The sequence below is a fragment of the Pelecanus crispus genome, chromosome Z (genome assembly GCF_030463565.1).
Source record: "Pelecanus crispus isolate bPelCri1 chromosome Z, bPelCri1.pri, whole genome shotgun sequence".
NCBI lineage: Eukaryota > Metazoa > Chordata > Aves > Pelecaniformes > Pelecanidae > Pelecanus > Pelecanus crispus.
Window position 1 is genome coordinate 22326852 of NC_134676.1, and position 14607 is coordinate 22341458.

Genomic DNA, 14607 nt, shown 5'->3' on the forward strand with positions numbered 1-14607 from the left:
ATTATGAGTTCAAGGATGGAGCACTAATTGAATTCTTAATTGAAATGACTCTTCTAAGCAACATAGTGACCTGGATTGCCCCCCTGAATGTAAAAGAATGGTATCCTGGCACAGGTGCCACACTAAAAGTTTGAGTCTTGCCCATCTAAAAGAAAGGTTATCTGTCAGAGGAAGATTTGCTGGAAGGGGGTCACTATTTGCAAGTGAGATGTGTTCTTCCTTACAATGACAAGGCAAGACGGATTGGTCTTTTTCTCATTCATTTTGTCTCAATCAAAATTGGTCACACTAGGCACAAAGCTTACTAAGTACTTCAATCTACAGGACTTCACTGAAGTATGGACCTTATGCAAACTCTCTGTACATGAATTTTTCTCATCTTGACACTTACATAGGAAGAGAGCTATAATTAGATGGACTAATCAACATTTCTAATAATGATATGTAAGCTGAAAATAGGAGTGTTCAATTATAATGACTGCAAGTTAAATATCAGGCAAAATTTCACTCACTGTTATGAAAACCTTTTTCCTTTTTTGTACGTACTGACTTATTTTTAAAGAGGATATTGATTGGGTTTTGCCTCATTAAAAAAGAGCATTTATATTAATGCTGGATTTTTAATGCTTTAGACTTCCTTGTTCACTAGAGGACTCTTAGAAGCCTGGTCCTTTGTTTTAGTGATTTATAATTGAACCATAAACACCTACTTGGCAGTGAAATTTGGAGCACATAAGGCAAGCAAACAAACAAAATTAGTTATTCTTAATTTCTACTGCTTACAAGTGACTAGGAGCTAGGATATTTAACATGTTTTTAGTGCCTTACAAATAAACAGAGATTTGCATCTGACTTCCACTACCCATGCAACCTGGGGTCTACATATACTTGAAAATTATGACCCACTAGCAGAAAATACATACATCACAGAAAAATAGTGAGAGAGGTTAGAGTAACTTTCCAAATGCCTTTTGTTAAAATTTTGCCATTTAGTTAAAAGGATATTTGAAATATTTTTTGCCTCTCTTGAATTTATTAATTTCTGCCAGCTGGTGAATCTTTTCTCTAAAAACCTGAAGATACCTGGTACAAATAAATGGAATCTTTTTCTTGAGTTTGCATCACTTCTCTTGAAAAGAACTTAATAGCCAGGAAATCAGAGTTCTCCTCAGTGTTTTGATACACCAGTATTGACTGTCCTCATTATTCTGTCAAAGCTAATAAAGTGCAAAAACACATCAAGTACACTCTCATGATATCCTTACTTTCAGAGAACTGCAGAAACAAGTACAAGCTGCATTAAAGAAATAAACAAACAATTATCCGTGACTTCAGGAGCGTAAGTGATTGCTGTCTTTGATTTTTGAAAGAAATTTCATGTGGCTGGAAAAATCTTAAGACAGAGGACAAAATATAGGCTAAAAGTATTTTATAATGTACTTACATATCACTTGCAATGGAGGAGTTCCTGGACATGGACTTTGGAGAAAGGTCATAGTCACTGTCTGACCGGTAAAGGAAAGACTCCCTGCGTTGACTGTGGACAAAATTTGCCTGAAGAATTAGCCCTGATCCAGGGCTTGTCATGGGATCCAAGGGACTTCGTCCCGATGATGTACCATTGTCTACATCGAAACTGAAAAAAAAAAAGCAAAAAAGATTTATGCCATTGACATAGAATTTTGAAAGTAATAAACACTCTTCCGACAAATTTGTTGCTAGGTAATTGCTTCTTGATACTAATGGAGAAATAAAGACCTGGCCAATTCCACTGCTAAGCCAAAAAATACACTTTAAAATTGCTGATAACCAAAAAGAACAAGTCTGAAGGAAAAGAAATTTGGTAGAGAAAGAAAACACTACTAGGAATACAGTAAGCCTTTGCTTCTCTGCATGTAGAGTATCCGTGAGCTCTATACCTAAGAAAACATGATGTTTCATTGTTTTCTTCCTCAGGCCCTGTCTCTCCTGAGCTGGACCCTCATTCTCCTGTCTCCCACTGTTGAAGCAGTTGAAGGCACTTTTGTTATCAAGTACTCAACCCTAATATTTCATTACTACCCAAATATTTCAAGAACATTATTTTGTGTTATCCCACTAAACAAAGAGCTGGGTTGGGATTAAGGCATATGTGTGTGCCTGGGCATGTTTGCATGCATTAGAGTTCCTATTTTACAACCAGATTGAAGAAATGAGTTTGTTGCTTGCTGCCAAGCAGCACGACTTCTGTGGCCATTCATGTCTTTGAACTACACAGTTTAGATCCAGCATTTCTAGCTACTGTATTTGGTATTAAGAGTGGTAAACAGGTTTATCATTCCTAGAGAACACTGCCATCATCCCGGCCAGCAGGAGCAGGGAGGTGATTGTCCCCCTGTACTCGGCGCTGGTGAGGCCGCACCTGGAATACTGTGTCCAGTTTTGGGCCCCTCACTACAAGAAAGACATTGAGGTGCTGGAGCGTGTTCAGAGGCGGGCAACGAAGCTGGTGAAGGGTCTGGAGAACAAGTCTTATGAGGAGCGGCTGAGGGAACTGGGGTTGTTTAGCCTGGAAAAGAGGAGGCTGAGGGGAGACCTTATCGCTCTCTACAACTACCTGAAAGGAGGTTGTAGTGAGGTGGGTGTTGGTCTCTTCTCCCAAGTAGCTAGCGATAGGACAAGAGGAAATGGGCTTAAGCTGCGCCAGGGGAGGTTTAGACTGGAAATTAGGAAAAATTTCTTTACGGAAAGGGTGGTCAGGCATTGGAACAGGCTGCCCAGAGAGATGGTGGAGTCACCATCCCTGGAGGCGTTTAAAAAACGGGTAGATGTGGCACTTCGGGATATGGTTTAGTCTGGTCTACCCTTGATTAGTCTAGAGTGGGCTTGGTAGTGTAGGTTAATGGTTGGACTGGATGATCTTAAAGGTCTTTTCCAACCTAGATGATTCTATGATTCTATGATTCTATGATTCTATGATTCTATGATCATGAGAGGCAGAAGTGTGAGGGGAGAGAAAGAAAGAGAAGGAGAGAGAAGATGCTCTTTCACATAGTCTGTGATGTTTCCACAAAGGACTTTGAAAATCAGTGCAAAGACCTTGAATGGGAGCCTGCAATCAATTAGAAACTAGCACAGGGTGGGCAGTGCTGGGAGGACATGCTCATGGCAACCCGCGTTGCTCAGCAGCCCGACAGCTGAGTTTGGTACCATATGGAGTCTTTTTGGAGCATGTGGCTCCATTTTTAGATTGAATGTGTTGTGGTATGCAATCTCAGAGGTCACAAATATGTGGATTAGCAAGATTATGTCTCCATCTGATGGGATGGAGCACATTTTATCCAGAAGTGGAAGATGGGTTTTGTTTCCCTAGTTGGTTGTGTCTCTCAAACCAAAGATCAATTTTAGTTTTACAGCACAGTAGGAAAGGTATGCATGAGACCTTGGCTTATAACTGCTTGGGCTCATCTGCCATACTAATGGGAACTGAAATAATACTGCTAAAGCATTTAGGAATGAGGTATGAATAGAGGATCTTCCACAATTTTTAAACACGGATAAGTGTTAGCATCATAGTATGTATTTGTAATGAACGCATCTAAAGTACTAATTTTGAAAACACTGTTCACGTGAAGGACACTCACTCCTTTTCAATTATATCTAGTAACAGCAGAAAAGAAAATATTCAGTACGTATCATCTGTTGGTTAGACTTCAGTCTGGTACAGGTGTCACAGCAGGTACATGCTACCCTCTGCACTAGCTTGCTTCTTGCTGTTATCTACCATTGACGTGAGGTTACAATGAGGTTGCCGCTTTAATGTTTTACTGAAGTGACAGCATTCTCATGGCCTATTTTTCTTTGTTAAATGAACTAATCAAAGAAACATATATTGCCTATTTTGACAGAGATGCACATTGCCTGGCAGAGAATGGACCTTGGTTTCATGTTACTTTGCACATATTCCTGGAACTGCAAGCTTTCTGCCACTCTCAGACTATATTACTTATTTTTTATTCACCTTTCACTGTTTGAATGTAGAAAAGCAAAAAAAATATTTTTTTTCAAAAAAACTATTTAGACAATGGCATTAAACACACTTCAAGAAAGCTTAGCCATTTAATCCTCTTTTCACTGTAGTTTTCAGAATGATTAACTGTCAGTAAATCCTAACACATACACTTCTTCTCAAATTTGGTTTCTTTTGATTATGCTTCAATACTTCTTCTGTGTCCTCAAATGTGCTACTACTACATGACATTATCAATCTCAAGCTAACAAAGCTTAATCAGTAAGGCTTCAAATGAGAGTTCTGCTACCAGCCTGCTGGGTGATCCTGGACAATGCAAAGCTCCTCTTTGCATTTCATTTTCCCTATTCATTGCATCTTTGTGATCATTGTGAGATCTGCTCGCAAAAAAAAAATTGAAAAAATATTGGAAAAGGCAAGATAACACAAATACTACAGTAAAACATCCTTTGCAGCTTATAGTGCCATAAGTTGATAACCATATTGCCATTGCTACTAGCATGACTACTATTATTCAGTAGCAATCAGTATGTTTTCAGTTTGAATTCCTGAGTATTCCAGGAGCACAAAATACTCACAATGCCAATGAAGAGTTTGGAACCTCTGTGAGCTCATCGTATCCAAATTTCCTAACACTTCTATTTCATTGCCTAATAAAATAATTTTTTCTTTTAACAGCTGCAAGAACACACAAACGCCTAAACAAACACAGCCTGTATGTTTTGTTTTTCTATTGAGGGCAGGAGGGCAGACCTTTCATGCAATTGTAGGTAAAATAGAAGAGGATTGTTTACTCCTGTGCTCAATCAAGACTAACTTCTGCAATGGCAGTATAATTTCAAATTTTTATTTTTTTTTTTTTTAATGCTTTGGGTTGGAAGGGACCTTTAGAGGTCATCTAGCCCAACCCCCCTGCACTGAGCAGGGACAGCTTTAACCAGATCAGGGTGCTCAGAGCCCCATCCAACCTGACCTGGAATGTTGCCAGGGATGGGGCCTCCACTAACTCTCTGGGCAACCTGTTCCAGTGCTTGACCACCCTCATTGTAAAAAAATTTCTTTCTAATGTCTAGTCTAAATCTATTCTTCTTTAGTTTAAATCCATTATTCCTTGTCCTGTCACAACAGGCCTTGTTAAAAAGATTCTCCCCATCCTTCCTATGGGCTCCCTTTAAGTACTGGAAGGTTGCAATAAGGTCTCCTCTAGGCTGAACAACCCCAACTCCCTCAGCCTGTGCTCACAGGAGAGGTGCTCCAGCCCTCGGATCATTTTGGTGGCCCTCTTCTGGACCCACTCCAACAGGTCCATGTCCTTCTTGTGCTGAGGGCCCCAGAGCTGGACACCAGTGCTCCAGGTGGGGTCTCACCAGAGCAGAGTAGAGGGGCAGAATCACCTCCCTCAACCTGCTGGCCACGCTGCTTTTGATGCAGCCCAGGATACGGTTGGCTTTCTGGGCTGCAAGTGCACATTGTTGGCTCATGTCCAACTTTTCATCCACCAGTATCCCCAAGTCCTTCTCCGCAGAGCTGCTCTCAATCCCTTCATCCCCCAACCTGTATTGATACCGGGGGTTGCCCCGTCCCAGGTGCAGGACCTTGCACTTGGCCTTGCTGAACCTCATGAAGTTCACACAGGCCCACCTCTCCAGCTTGTCCAGGTCCCTTTGGATGACATCTCGTCCTCCTGGTGTGTCAACCGCACCACTCAGCTTGGTGTCATCTGCAAACTTGCTGAGGGTGCAGTCGATCCCACTGTCTATGTCATTGATATATAAGCTTGTCTGAAAGCTCTAAAGCAAAAATTAAAAGTGGGATAGAAATAAATGAAGGTAAACGTAAGACTATCTCACAGCAGGAAAATTTTGAATAAGGAATGACTACTAAATTGATTTCTTTAACAGTGGACTTAATTATTCAACTGATTAAAAGGTATTATATTGGATTAAAGGAATGTTTGTTTTTGTACGCAGATTTGTTTTATTTTCTTCACTGACCTTTTGTGGACATGATATGAATATTTTATAACCAGTCCCAGTCAGAAACTAAGGCAGGCTGCTATGAATGATTTCACTGTCAGATTACAACATAGTGAGTTTTTAAAATTTAAAAGTCTACTAGATAAAATTGCAGTTTCATCAGCTGGGACAGGCCCTGTGGTTTGCATTGCCCAATAACTACATGTATGTGCAAGACCTGCACGTGGCTCTTGTGACAGAAATTTTATCCTGTGATACTGTGTTGTGTCCACTAGATGGGAGTCAAAACTAATGAAAAGGATTCAAATATATCAGCTACGATTTGGCTCATACTGCTCAACGAAAATTTCTTTTATGTAAATATGCATCAAGAAAAAAACACCATTCAGTTCTACAGTCAAAGGGGGAGTGTGAATACAACATTGGTTTGCCAGAAACATATGTTTATATTAAAAAGTTTCTAAAATGCTACAACATTTAAGTGTCTTGTCTAGCTCTTACTTACTGAGATGTTTGCTAACACTTCAGGTACAAAAGCTTGTAGAAATCCAAATGAAAAATTTGTTATTAAACTGAAAATTAAATTGTTTCTTTGGCTGAATCACAAGTCTTAATTGCAAGAAATGGCACTGCTGATCACACTGCATCAAATGAACAGAGAATCAGAATGGGGAATTGAAGGCTTCCACACAAGTTGTTTGTTCTTTCTTGCTGCATACACTGAAAAAAATTAAGTTTAAGATACAAAATAAGACAGATTCTCTATGTTGCCTGGACAGAAACTGCATAAAGTCAGCTTGTGGTTGCTTCATATTTATCTTTCCACTCCTGTTAAGTTTTAAGCCACAGGAAGAATATGCTGTGAATTAAACAAGTGCATGTTCAGTGACAAACAAAAAGTTATTCTCTCCCCAGCGTGTTCCTCAGCCTCTTTGCACTTTTGGTGGTGGGTAGTCTTTGGAAAGGAAGAAGGAGCATGGAAGTTGTTACTGAAGGCACAGGAACTGTTTTGCTTCCGTTTCACAGGCAGAAAGTGGCAATTTAAAGACAGAATCTTCCACCGTTGTTCTGCAGCCAGCTTTGGGTACTTTGCACAATGTATGCAAACTGAAGCTGCTTCTAGTGACAGGAATATTTGGCACAGCAAACATCACAGAACTCTCTATGTTCAAAGAGCTTTGCTGCAACTCCAGAGATGCCAAAGCTATTAGAAGCCAGTGCTAATTCAACAACTTTTGTGTCTAAATTTTGACAAAATATTTTATGACATTAGTGGATACTGTTTATCCTTAGAGCCTGCCTTATTCAGTGTTCAGTGATGACAAACACGACATGAAATGAAAGTTCAGCCTCTTTTCCTTTTTTGGCTATTTATTGTGTTTTCATGTCTTGCCCACCCATGTATCATCCAGGCTCTGTACTCAGATGGGGATGAAGATGGTGAACTCTACTGAGTGACTTGTAAACATTCATGGCTGATCTTCCCTGTGGTCCTAATAGGACAAGAAGTAATAACATCACAAGCAACCTTTAGGAAGATTACTAATGATTTGCTTCAGGCAATAGTAGGACTCGGTGGCAAGGACAGGAGAGATTCTGGATCCTGGATCTCAGCAGCACTGCTTCATTGTTAACGACTGCATAGCTTCTTTGCCCAGTGAAAGAAGCCGTCTGTGGACTTCCTTGTGAGTCCTTAAATAACTCTCTCCTACTCTCTGCAAGGTTGCTAAAAGAAAAAAAGGGGAAGATCTGTGTACAAAATATAGCTTTCGGTTACTTAAAGAGTAATGGCATCATAATGAATAAGCACAAGAGCTTGTAATTAAGGCTGCATAGAAAATCTTAATGTTGGTCTTCCTTATTATTGCGAGTTTAGCAATTTAATCCTGTAGCTCTTTTTGGGGGATTTTTGTTTTGTTTTGTTTTAGAGAAGTCAGCAATAGTAAAAGAGGGAAGGAAATAAATTCCATCCCAAAATGAAGAATTTACTAGACTTTTTAACAATACAAATTGCACTCCGGATATTCCCCTTTTAAGTCTCTCTCCACCTTCAGCCTGTCCTAGCTTGGAAACTATAGGGAGGGAGAGAGGTATGAGCCAAATTAATTGATCCTCTAGGGACACCTTATCTTTTAAGGCCATCTTTAGACATTACAGAGAGACAAGCAAGTTGTAGAGGGACAGATTTTTGCTCCCATCAAAGGAGGCCATTGTCCTAGTGTCAAGCAATCTCTCCAGACATCCCTCTGTGCTATGACCTACCTATGCATCTCAATGTCCTTACTTAGCAGAAGTCCTGTCCTGAATTTTCACCTGGAAGCACAATCCCACCATGACACTGAGTGGGTGCCTTTGGCATAGCAGCTCTGATTCACTGAAATTATCACAGAAGAGCTGCCCTGTAGCAATTTCCTTTGGGCAGGGTCTTATTGAGAGGAAAACAAGGTAATAAAACTTTATTTACATCTCCAAGGAAAAGGTAAGCTATTTATCACTTCTGCTCTGGGACAGGACCCCACCCCTGGAGGAGGCAGCCTGTAGCTACTGGAGAGAGGGGAGGATCAGATGGTTCCTTCAAATACAGAATCCAAATTTGTTACTTGGATTGCTTGGGATGAAAAAAGCAGTTGGCCACCTCAGCTGGTGAGACCCAGGGTGGATGTGGAGGGTTATAGAGAAAGGCCACAGTATGCCTGTCTCTAGGATCGTTCGGTATAAAAGCCCAGGAGGTATGGGAAGGCTCATTCCCTGGGATGCGATGGGCAGAGTGTAGTATGCTCTTAGACCTTCTGTGCATTAATTACTGTGTATCCTGGAGATGTGTGTGTCTCAAGTCAAAGCAGGACAGTTTAAAGTTTTGTTCTTAGACATGATGGACTTAGTAGGACAGACCATTTCAGTTACTGTGGAAATGACACTCATTGTGACTCAATTCTTCAAAAAATGTAGAGACTCCTGAAATACTGTCATTAGAAAGCATTTTGCGTGAGGTGGACACTGATTCTGTTATATTAATTTTACCGCTCTCAGTCAGAGAAGGCAGTGCAAAGGATAAATGAAGACAGAGACAAAAACCTCTTCCTCTGGAACAGACATTATCTGCTAATAAGAACTGAATTTTCTTTTGATGCATTAGGTGGTTAAATTCTGGTTTACTTTATATGATAATATTTTCACTGAATTCAGCTGTAAATCTGTCCAAAGATTTGCTAATACACCAAACAATTATGATAATTTCTTTGTGAAATACTGATTTAGACATACTTTACATCCATTAACTAGACTGGACAAGCACTTTGGTTATGTCTTTATGACTTCTCTTGGGCCTTTTTATTGCTTATTAATAAACTAAGCATTAAACTGAGCCAACAGCTGACTTGGGTGTCCCCTTTTTTGCCAGACACAGTTATCTCCAGAGTTTAATAAACACAAAACTTTAGACTTTTCCTTATTGGAAAGAAACAAGTTGTCAGTAATCAGCCCCTGCCATAGGCTCCCACTGGACTTTAGATATTAAATATCTTAACCTGCAGCATCAGAAAAAAACCTGTAAAAATAAATCAGAGGATTTATATATTGAATAGCAACCCTAACATTTATTTCTTAAATGAATTCTCTGCTCGGGACCTTTCAAAATGTTTCCTGTCTGACAATGTCTACCCAGTGATGCAGGAGAGACCACATCTGGTTTTCTCCTTCTACTTTCCTTTCTGTCTCTTCCCCCATGCCTAGTAAAAACTAAAGACCTCAGTAAAATGAGGAAAAAAAAGGAGACATATTCATACTGACATTTTAGAGGGAATATCATATCAGATCTCTTTGAAGAAAAAAGTGATTTATATGTGACCTGATATTTTTATTTTCTCCATAGCAAAGTTAAAGTTAACAAAAACTTTTGCCTTCCATTGCTTAAAATATGTTCAGTGAATTGTAAGCAAATGATATTAAAAGGAACATATGATCTAAATCTGAATTTTCTTGTACCACTGGAGAATTCAAGCCAACTATCTACTTGTGGCTTTGGGTTTCCAAGTTAAGTGATTCAGCAAGCAAGCCCTATGATTAACTCTGTTTTTAGAAGTGGTGTGGATAGATTTTCCAGTTTCAAAACTGCAAGCAAAAGAAGAAAATGTGACATTTCATGAAATTTGCTTTTAGCAGCAGAACTTGGCTTTTGCTCTTGGCATAACTGGTTTTGGAAACATTTAGAGTGTAACAAGGCTTAATACTAATATTAAAAGCCCACGTAACAGGCAAATAGAACACATGTAGGACAAAAAATACAGTGATGCAAAAAGGTTTCTAAGAATTAGTCTACTCAAACATGTTAGCAAAGGAACTCCAACTATTTATTTGAGCTTCTGTCTCATGATTTTCTAGTAAGCATCTTAGGAAATGTAGCTGATCTCTCTAAACAAACCATTTCATGTTTTGTCATGAAGTTTCTAAGCAAGGAGTTTTCTGTGACGACTCTTCCGTATCTTTGGGTGTTTTCCTTATAACAGTCTCCTCATACTCAATTCAAGGTATACTTTCTATAATGTCACCTCATTATTCTTAATTAGACCTCAGTGGTCTATGCATTTGGCACACAAGCCTTTGTTGCACCTATTAAATCAATTTGCTTGTTGCGCTCAGCCATACTGGGATTCTTTTTGTGATTCCTTTTATTCTTTCCTTGGAAAGAGGATCATTCCTCACCTGGCAATTATTGTTCTCTGAACTTGGCTCCTGCAAGTGAACATCTTCCTACTAATGTGATGTTCAGATAAGAATGTCAGATCCGGATCCTGTTTCATGGATTTGATGTTTTAATGTTTCTTTGAAGCTGAAATAGTTGTCTTATTGCAGTATAATACAATTGCAAACAAAAAACACAAGAGAAACAAAATGCAAAATAATTTCCAAGAAATGTGGTAATCTGTTCAGGGTTCTACTAGGTTTAAGTCACTTTGTATGGTTCTTCTGTTCTAATAATCCTACTGGGACTAGTATCCCCATTTTTAGAGAATAAAAAAAGACCACCCAGACATTAACTGTTTTCCCCAAGGCTTCTGGTAAGATCTGTGTCTAGTTGCGGTCCGAATGAGGAAACCTGCAGAAAATATTGACAAATTGGAACTATTTTGGGTAACCTGAGGTGAAGAAGGCTGAAAAATAGAACGACTTAGTGCAGACATGAGAAAGAGTAGGCAGCAAATCTGGAGGTGCTCCCGAGCAGCCTGCCAGCCAGCTGGCCCCAGCCACCTGCAGGCTCCCACTGCTGTGGGCGCCTGTCAGCACCACCACACTTCTAGGAGTGCAGTCTCAGCAGGACTGATGGTTCCCCACTTTATTATTGTCATTATTTAATTATAGTCTATCTGTCACCATTCACTTAAATCATTCCATAATGTTGTCTGCACTTATTTTCCGTAAGGTACCTTTGCTCTGGGCTCTAAATACTAAAGTACTTTCAACCTCTTTTTAAAAAAATCACTTTACCTAATTTCTTCAAGAAATTCTAGAACAACACTGTTTTTCTTTCCACTGCTTCTCTTTTGATCCAACTATTCCCACTTCTTTTTCTGCAGCACTGATTTCTGAGCAGTATTTAGACACTGGGATACAAAACCAACTTGCACTGAGTATGACTATGTAACAGGTATTTACTGTAATTCACATTGCTATTAATTTTCTCTTATTTTAAATGTATTGGAATAAAATCTCAAAGCATTTCAAAATGTTTATCTAGCAACTTATAAAAGTATGCAAACTATCCATCAAGCATACTGACTAATCCTAATTAAAATGCAGCTCCCCTAAGATACTAGCAGAACACCTTTCTTTCAGGAAAAACTAAAATATAAAAATGAATGTAAGATCATGGTTGAGAAGCAGACTGCTGCCAGAGAAGAAGCTCAGCCTCCTCTTTCTGTGAATTCAGTCTGATGCCAATATCAGAAGTGGCCAAATTGCTTATATATTCTTTCTGAATTAGTGGTGTGATAAAGCAAGTATGTAGGAAAAGAGGTAGTTCCTCAGACCTGTAATATTTAAATCACTACCCTACAGTACTGATGAAAGCACACAGAATCCAGAAAATAGGAATAAATGTTCCCCAAGGCTAACACTGGTATGCACTGGTAAGCTTCCTGGCAAAAACATCCTTTGAAGAATCATCATATATAGCCACAATGATGATAAACACTTGGCACAGTCACAGAAGATATGGTTACATGTACCCTGTGCTTAGTGGCAGAAATCTTTGGCAAAGAGTGCCCCAGCCAGAAGCTGACAGGAAAAAACAGTTGTGGTTACTCCTGGCTACTCTCCTGTCCCAGAGAATGCAGCTCACAAGGAGGTCCAAAGAGCCAGGAGGTGCAATCATCATGACAAGAGGAGGTCACGTACCTCAGAATCACCCAGCTTATAATTATTAAGTCTTTTGCACACAGGAGCTTAAGCCAACCTGTCTTCAAAAAACATGTCTCCCAGAAACAGAAAAGTCCAGAGAGAAGGTCTATAGCCCAAACTGTAAGAACCCTGCACACAGAATAGAAGATGGCTTGTTTCACCAGTACGATGTGCACACGTAGACATCCACAAGAAATCAAGGCCAGCTTCAGAGAGAGTGGACAGGAGGCAGCTGGATAAGAAATTGCAGTTGCCTCTTTAGGCAAAGAAAGCGTCCTCCAGTGTTGCTCAAGATTCCCTATGCCAAGGAAAGCTCCATGAAAAGGAGACGTAATTATATTTGACAAGCAACATTTTTTTCTCACACTGTTGTAAAATTCCTCTAATTGCAATAAACAATTGCTGACAATAAATCACATATGAATTCTACTTCCACAAGAATTCATGTTGGGATATGTTAGCAGCAATTATCACTTAAATCATGGCATGTATTGTTTAAAGCTTAAAAGCTCAAGGTATTAAGACCTTCAGAGCTCTAAAATTTTTGTACTTTGTTTTTTCAAAATTGTTTCATTGAAATCCTTTCTACTTCAATTCTTTCCATTTCAGTTCTTTACATCTGGGTGTTTGGATTTTTTTTTTTTTTGCATTTGTATTTTTTATATTGTATTTTTGTATTTAGTTTACCAAATTTGCTGAAGTTTTAGTTGCTTCCACTTCCCTAGACTTCTACTAAATGTATCGAGGTCCACTTCATGATTTGGTTTCTGGAAATCCTTTTTACAGCTTTGCCACATACAAGCAACAACCTTTAAAGGGAAACAAAAAGGTCACAAGCTTGCCCTGGAAGGGTGCCGAGACTGGAATATCTTGAATGTATGTGCTCATACTGTATTTTATTCTATACTGATTGTAGACTCTGAGCACATTCACTGAGTACCTGGTATGTCAAGAAAGATAATTCTTGTCACTAGTCCAAAACAAATTGTAATCTATGATAATGGGTCATTTGGGGCTTATTTTTCCTGATTTTTATTACATTATTTTAATGCAATATTATATTATTATGATGCCAAATAACATTACCTGAGAGGGTTGCCTGACACTCCGCATTATAAGACTGTTTCCTTTTTTCCATTATGAAATTCTGTCCAGTGGTGCTGAAATTCCTTCCAACTTTGTTTGACAAAAAATAGGTCAACTGTGGCAGAGAAATGTATATTTTTTCATATTTACAAAAAAACTGGAAGCTGTTTTGTGAGATATTCTAGTGACTCATATTTTGCCGCAGAGAAGTGGAATTTAGCCAAGTGTCTGCAAAATGGGTTTTTTGCTGATTCTGTGAACATCTTCATAAATTTCAAAAACCTATAAGCTTAGGCCAACCTTAAGTCAGTCACCTCATGTATCTGCATTATTGGAAAAAAAATTAAGTGATTCTGTATTATTTTTTAAAAATCTCCTGCCTTGCTCAGTGTCTAAGAGGGCTCTGAGGAACAAGCTCCTGTCAGTGGGATATTTCCCTCATTCACTGCAGAAAGTGGGTACTGATTCAGGCAAAGGACTACAGAAAGCTAAAAGTGCTTTTATGATCAGAAACTGGAAATAATATTTGCCCAAGCTGCAGTGACTGAACTAGTCACTTACACCAATTCTACCATCCGTCACTATTACCTGTTTCTCATTCTTGAGGTATCCACTCTGAACAGCTGTTGCTTGAGCCATGTGGGCATCAGCACTTAGAAATACAGATTAATTCAGAACATCTGACAGCTACTGGATAGATCAAAGGTCCATCAGATCCACTATTCTCTCTCTAGTAGTGGCCAAAAGCAAATGCCAATGGAAGAGGGTAAGAACAAGCAGATAGAAGTGATACCTCCCCACTGCATCCCAGCCTTTCAGCATTCTCCCACCCCTTCATGACAACTATGCTCTGAATATATGAGTCATTCTAGGACAAGTGGATCAAAAACGCAAAGTCCTAGACACCTCATTTTGGTCACTCAATTTAGGGAATACTTTCACTTCAATCTCTGCGTTTTAATTCTCCTTATGTTAAGTAAGGATAATACTTCCTCATATCACATGGGTGATATGAAAATGAATTTAATCATCTCTGAGAAGTAGTAAGGTGATGAACACCATAGAAAAGCCAGTGAAAGCACTATAACTGCTTTTCTAATAGGTCTGAACAGAGGGTTGTCGATAAAGCACGTGACCACA

The 14607-nt window shown here is 39.1% G+C and overlaps 1 protein-coding gene across 5 annotated transcripts in view; it reads right to left on the reverse strand.

Moving 5' to 3' along the window:
• Positions 1–14607, reverse strand: part of PDE4D (phosphodiesterase 4D) — a 424494-nt gene that overhangs the window by 128269 nt on the left and 281618 nt on the right. For all 5 annotated transcript variants that reach the window (XM_075727013.1, XM_075727014.1, XM_075727015.1 and 2 more), the window contains exon 2: positions 1445–1636. In XM_075727013.1, coding sequence (XP_075583128.1) covers positions 1445–1636 — 192 coding nt within the window. The remainder of the gene's footprint in view (positions 1–1444; positions 1637–14607) is intronic.